Here is a 6,859-nt window from a genome sequence, read left to right on the forward strand (position 1 = left end):
CACATCTTGAGTTTTCTTCACACTCTCTTACACAACACCCTTACATAATTCCCACCTAAATACAAGGTATCGATTGCTAAAATACAAGCAAATTTGGCATAGAATAAAGCCAACACATGATTGAATAAATTCAACCTTACAAAACGAGTTGCTGCCAGCTTCCATTGGGTTAGCATGAAGAAGGATATTAAAGATTATATGCAGTGCTGAGATGTTTGCCAATGCAATAAACATGACTCATTAACTCTAGCCAGACTACTGCAACCATTACCAATCCCAGATCGTGTGTGGGAGGATGTGTCCTTGGATTTTATTGAGGGTCTTCCGTCTTCAAACGGCTTTTTTTATGATCCTTGTGGTGGTGGACTGCTTATCCAAATATGGTAACTTTATTGCCTTGAAACACCCTTACACAGCAAAGGGAGTGGTAAAGGTCTTTATCCAAGAAATTTAAGTGTCCTACCATCACAATTTTAGCTGAGATAGAGAGAGAGGCAGAATTCAACCTTTTACTGCCAAGACAATGAGATAAGAAGGTAGTATGAGATTCTTCGTACCAAGTTTGGGCAAGTCTTTCCAGCAAGCCCATCTTTGGATGCTTTTAGTGATTTCATTAACCATAAAGCGGCCTAGCTTTTCTTATATTGGTTTAACTATTTTCTCTTTCTTCACCGGTAGTCGTATCTCTCTCTTCCTCACACACACACACACACTCTCTCTCTTCACTTCAATCCCTTCTCATTGCCTCTCTCTCTCTCTTCACCCATAATCAAAACTCATCCCAAAATCAAACCCCATAGCAAAATAAACCTTAACGATAGTAGCCACCACTGCTAGGATTGATCACCACCACCACTAGCTACAAATAGTTAGCAAACCCTAATCCAGAAAAAGGAAAAAAAAAAAATCAGATTTGGTGAAACCGCAACCTACTACACCACTACCATCGTAGCTCGATCTCACCCACAACCCAATTTGATGGTGGTAGAAAGGTTAGAGAGAGAGAGAGAGAGAGAGAGAGAGAGAGAGATAAGCACCTGCTACAGTGAGGAGGTTGTACTTATACAACCTTGCTGTAGCTTGTGGATAAATTTTTTTAGCTATAGACACCCGATGTAGAGGTTTTTTGGGGTTTGGGTGTTTAAAAATAGCCATTTGGGGGGTTTTACACCCCCAAATGCTAATGCTCTAATAATATAATCGAATTGATATTAAAAACTTGGATCATGAATTGCACGAATGGTTCTATTAATCACACATTATCAATGGATTTCACACATAAATATATGAATGCAAGTATTCATTATAAATCCATTGATGATTGCCGTAATTTTCTTCACTCTATTACGTTTTAAATTACAAATCACACTTAAATACAATCTTAATTTCAGAGTCAAAACACATGTTCATATATCCATATGAAAGTGAAGGAGAGATATTTAACAAAGTCTTGGCAAAGTTCTGTTGTGACTGGGAATTGTCAGGACATTATGCCTAACCAATTTTGACATATGACCCTTCATCTCTCTACACTCTTTCTCCAACTCTACCACCCTCCATTGCATCCTTGTAAGGTTTTGTCTCATATCTTCATTCTCTTCCAAGAAATTCTCTGCGTCATTGTACAAAACCATCTGGGTAGTGCTGCTCGTGCTCAGATTGTTATAATAATCCAACTCCTTTGGTACTTTGGATTGTTGAGATATAAGTGCTTGAACTGCAATCCTAGGAGGGATTCTAGGATTCTTTGCGAGCTCTTTACACACTGCAAGGCTGAGCTTCTCATAGTTAAGGCATCCACATAATCTTGATCGTTCCTCAATTGAAAGACTTACGTGAGACTGAATATCCACAAACCATGTTAGTTTAGAGAGTTCGAGCACTATTCTAGAAAAGAATAGAAACACTGGGTCAGAATTAAGTATGGAAGCAGGAACATATGTGTGTGGGAGAGACACAGATATAACTGTATGCAACCGTCAAGATAAAGGAATGTAGCAATCAACCACCAATCATGGGCATTGCATTCAATTAATAACATGAACAAGTTTTCACCTCTAGAAATCACAGGGACTTAATGGAGAAAATGTTTTTTTGACCTTCCAATTTTATATTCTAAACATCAACTGATTGTCATATTCTCGTTGTCCTTTTCTTGAAATATTAAAAATACTTTGTATAAAGGGAATATAGATTACTTAATACAAATGTTGTTTGTTAGGACAAATTAATATTTTGTCGATGGCAGCAGCAAATGTGGACAACTATGGATACACGGGGCTTCAAGTAGAGAGAAACCAAAAGAAAGCCACATAAATAAGAATAAAAATATGGCAAAACATATGGGCCATAGATTTTTGAATAATGTTGATTCCCAAATTCCCAATACATCCCCCCATTCCCTACCCTTTTCCGAAGGGAAGTTCCTTATCCTTTCTCTCCCCTTGTCTCCCCCTTTCGGTGGATTGGATAATGATGTAAAGAACCATTTGTTTAGCGAAAAAAAAAATCACAGAAATAGTTTGCATACTCATATCTTATCCCTTAGATACAGGTAGAACCGTCACAATGGAACTAGTTTTCGGAACAGATGAGAAAAATTAATAGGGTGTATATGTAGCTTGCATATGGAAGATAGTATACCCATTACTATCTTAAGTCCAATGAGGAAACCTCTCCAGTTAAAGAGAACGTCCATTTCACATTAAGATTTTAATTACTAGATTTGACAATGTTTAGTCTCATGTCATCTAAAATTATAAATAATGTGAAATGCACTTACTTCAAACTGAAATGATCCTTAAAGTATTAGTTTTATTATAAAAAAATTGTTATTTTTACGCATAAAAAATCTACTTTATTATTTTTCCAACTACTTTTACAATATGTAGTCATGATCTTCCATTTTAATATTACATCACATTAAAATAATAATAAAAAAACCAAACTATATTAAAAAAATAAATAAAGACAAAAACCAAATCAACCACTAACTAACGTCCATCACCCACACATCCCACCACCACTAACTACCCTCCACCACTACCATAAGAACCCACCACCTGAGACATCAAAACCACCACAAAATCCATCCCAAAACCAAAACACAAACACCATCAGACAAACAAGAAGGAAAAAAAAAAAAAAAAAAAAAAAAAAAAAAAAAACGAGATATAAATAGAAGAGAGAGAGGCCGGCAGCCACTGGTGGTGGCTTCACCGGTGTGCACAGGAGAGGGACACCACTACAAAAGTCATCAATCCCAGCCCCACACCGTTTGAAACGCCGATCTCAAACCCAAATAAAAAAAGCTTTCCACAAGTGTGAAAGAAGAGGGAAGAAAAATATCAGAGGGAAGAATTAAAAAGCCAATCTCAACCCAGAGGGAAGAGAGGAGAAATAAAGAAAAAGAAAAGAGAAAAGAAAAGAGGGATGGCCAGCCTCTGTGAATGTACGTGTTGCAAAAATCCTAAAACTTTTAGGAGTGTGTGGTAAGAAAGGTCAAATACACTTTTGAGCATTTTAAACAATATTAAAAATATTTTTACATACTTTTTCACTCATACGTATATTAAAAATACCAAAACAACATTACTCAAATTACTCAACCAAACACCCCTAGCATTTGAAACACCTCATGAATCTTGTTTTATTTATTTATTTATTTGATGTGTCAAATTCTAAACATTTAGAATGCTGCACTCAAATGGAAAGGATGAAGTCTTATTTTAGACAAAGAATCAAACACAGTATCCTTAACTCTTTCTACCCAGATTGGAATTAAGAAATATTGAAAGAGAACTGCTTGCGCATCCAAAAGAATTTGTCTTAATAATATATTATTTTTATCTTTGATTGTATATGGTTTGGTTTTATATTCTACTGTTCAATGATATGGCAATACTCGGTAAGAATGGAAACAAAGAAAAGGTTATGAAAATATTCACCTGAATATAAATATCGATGGCTCTGTAGACCCAATCAAAGCAATCTCTGGCAGAATCTGGTAAACTTTCTGCTACTCCAAGAAACTTAGAGATCTTAAGGTTCTGATCAGGAGATATCTCACCCAAATACTTATCAATCAATCTACCAACTTTCTTCATCTTGTGGATTGAAATTTCATCACTATTAACAAATGCCCTAATCAATCTTAAAACTAAATTAACATCATAAACAGCCCTGTCATGGCCAGAGACCAGCAAGTCATCTAATGTTGCTTGGTCAAGCATTCCACCAATTAATTTCTCCAACCCCACTTTGTAGTCTTTGTTAAGACCAAAACCAGAGACAATTCTTAGTACCCACAACAGCCCTCTGCAAGAAAATGCTTCTTTCCCCACTGTGACAACACCATGAATAGCTGTATCTGCAAGACCACCATACTCACACTTTGAATATAATTGATTAATTGCTTTGCTTTGAGCTGCAGTCTTCAGGTAATGAAGGAGGAATCTTGTGAGTATCAAACTGTTGTTATCAGGCCCATAAGCCCCTAAACTCTGAATGACTTTTTCAATGATATTTGGTGGCAAAACAGCCAAATCTTCAAACCACCATGCTTTGCTTGATGAAGATGACTTGATTAAATCAGGAGTAGATTTGGATGAGGAATAGAATCTATACCCAGATGCAGTTTCAGGAGAAGATGAAGATGAAGAAGATGAGGTAATGAAGTTTGTATCTGAATTTTGAGCAATCTTTACCAATAGTGCAGAGATGAGCTTTTGAACAAGGCCAGATGAATCTGCGTGTGCAAAGATTGGAAAACAGCTTTTAAGACATACAAGTATGTCAATCCATGACCAGTAAAACATTCCCGCTAGAAAGGTCTCCGTTTGTTGCAAGAGATTGCAGGTTGAAACCTTCTCAGTCATCCCAAGAAAGACTGCACAACAGTAGAAAAGGGACACATTTGAAACTGTGATTGAGATTTTACCATTGTTGTAACAAAATCTACAAACCAGTTCAAACCCATTTGCACCTCCTGGGAAGTCATCGATTTCAATACCCAATTTCTTGGTCTTGGTTCTTCTCTTTTCTTGGTCAATCATTTTCTTTAACCTTGCAGAATATTTTGATACAATCTTCTGCACAAATGAAACTTAGACACTTCAAAAAAGATATTTCGAAATTTTAATTAAAAAAATTCTATTGATAGAGCTTTTAGAGTACCTCATTCAGAAAGAATTTTTGTTCACCATTGATGTGGATTTGCAAATCATAGAACTCTGGCATAGCTGATTTGCATTAAGGAAACCAAGAAAAGAAAACTATGTTTGTGTCACGGACAGTGAGAAATGCTGAATGATATGTGCTGGTAGAAGAGAAAGGAAAGAACATTTATATATGCAATGTGCAATAATATAGTGGGGCAATGCCTGCTATACTTTTTTGTAGAAAATGATCAGCAGAAACAAAACCACGTGTGGATTATTTAGAGCATCATTGCCGGTGCTTCCCTAGGGAGCAAAATTTTAAAAGAAAAAGAAAAAGGAAAAAAAAAACCACCCTTTTTGAGTCAGAGGTGCTTTGGTATTTATCCAAGAAAATTGTAAATTACCACAAATTTACTACAAAATATTTAAAAACTGACTTAGCAATAAATATTACCGGTGAACATTAATACCCTAATAAATGAATATTTGAATTTACATTTTTGTGAGTGCATGACACATTAGTTTTTAATCCGTAGTATAATTTACACTGTGTCACTCACGTCGGTATCTGTTTGTTTTCTCTAACCAATCAAAGCATTACTTTACTTTTTGTTTAGTGAGTAAAAGGCACAAAATTTCATTCTTCAATTAAGGGAATACAAGTTGGTACAACAAGTAGAAAAGATAATGTATAGGTTTGTCTCGTCTAGGTGACAGACCGACAGGCCCCGCAAGTCAAGAAGCAATGCTTTCAGTATATCTGTGTTGTTATTCCATTTGTCGCATATGCAACTTAGGTTCCCTGATTGGCTGTGGACTTTCATGGAGTAGCACTTTCGGGACATGTGAAGAAACGGACCCACAGAGATCAAATCTCTCGTGGGGGAAGGAAATCAACCAGAGCAAATTGACGTTTTAAATATATAGTTTAAGAAAGAGTGGCAAAGGCATAGCCCATAAAAGTACAAGAAGTAAGCTCTCACGGGCCTTTAACCGCTACAAGTTCAAGCAATGGGCTACTGGAATTAAAAACAGCCAACATGTCGGCCATTCAGCTTTGTTGTAGTACAAACAAAACTAAAAAATCTTCTTGTAATTTTAAATGTACCAGTTTTTTTCCTATATGACTAGATTTAAGTCTTGTCAATAACTTAAAGCAAGCTCAAGTTGTCTGTATAAAAATAAAATAGATGCCTTGGCAATTCAGACATCAATATACTTCAAGTTCATCCACCTAGTGAGTACTTGTGGTTCTGTGGTTCCCATGCCATCTAGGTCTTCACGCATTAGTTACTCTTTGAGATTATTATGGTCGCTGGTCAGTCAAAGTAAGATCTCTACAACTGACTGACTCTTCTGTTTATTTTATTTCAGGGGTTAAATAAAATAAAATAAATTCAGCTTCATCCACAAAAGGAAGCCACGAGTATGCTTTAAAAAAATTAGAGGAAAGTTACCCAACAAAACCGTCCCAATTCGCCAGGTTAGGTAAGTTTCTAGAGGTTGATAGATTGGGTCGGGTTTCCATTTTTCAGGTTGGGTCAGATTCGGGTCAATAGATTCACATATCTACCTAAGCCGACCTGATTCACTTATTTTTAATATATATTTAAAATATTTATCATTTGTTTTTTGTTAATTACTAGTTCATGTATTTCTTGACAAGGGAATGTTCAATAAAGAGTCAACAAGTCTAACTA

At 35.9% G+C, this 6,859-nt stretch overlaps 1 protein-coding gene across 2 annotated transcripts; it reads right to left on the bottom strand.

Annotated features, from left to right (window-relative positions):
- Window positions 1–1,299: 1,299 nt before the first annotated feature.
- LOC115979484 (BTB/POZ domain-containing protein At3g19850) lies at window positions 1,300–5,479 on the bottom strand. Of its 2 annotated transcripts, XM_031101536.1 has the most exons (4): window positions 5,176–5,479; window positions 4,985–5,090; window positions 3,948–4,888; window positions 1,300–1,841 (listed from the first exon to the last, which is right to left on the bottom strand). In XM_031101536.1, the coding sequence occupies exons 1-4, from the start codon at window positions 5,236–5,238 to the stop codon at window positions 1,440–1,442; spliced, it is 1,512 nt and encodes a 503-aa protein (XP_030957396.1). In that variant the 5' UTR covers window positions 5,239–5,479; the 3' UTR covers window positions 1,300–1,439. The 2 variants fall into 2 exon arrangements, with proteins under 2 accessions (XP_030957396.1, XP_030957395.1); XM_031101535.1 differs by having other exon boundaries at window positions 3,948–5,090; window positions 5,176–5,425.
- Between the last annotated feature and the right edge of the window lie 1,380 nt (window positions 5,480–6,859).

This window comes from Quercus lobata, chromosome 3, assembly GCF_001633185.2.
Source record: "Quercus lobata isolate SW786 chromosome 3, ValleyOak3.0 Primary Assembly, whole genome shotgun sequence".
Taxonomy (NCBI): Eukaryota; Viridiplantae; Streptophyta; class Magnoliopsida; order Fagales; family Fagaceae; genus Quercus; species Quercus lobata.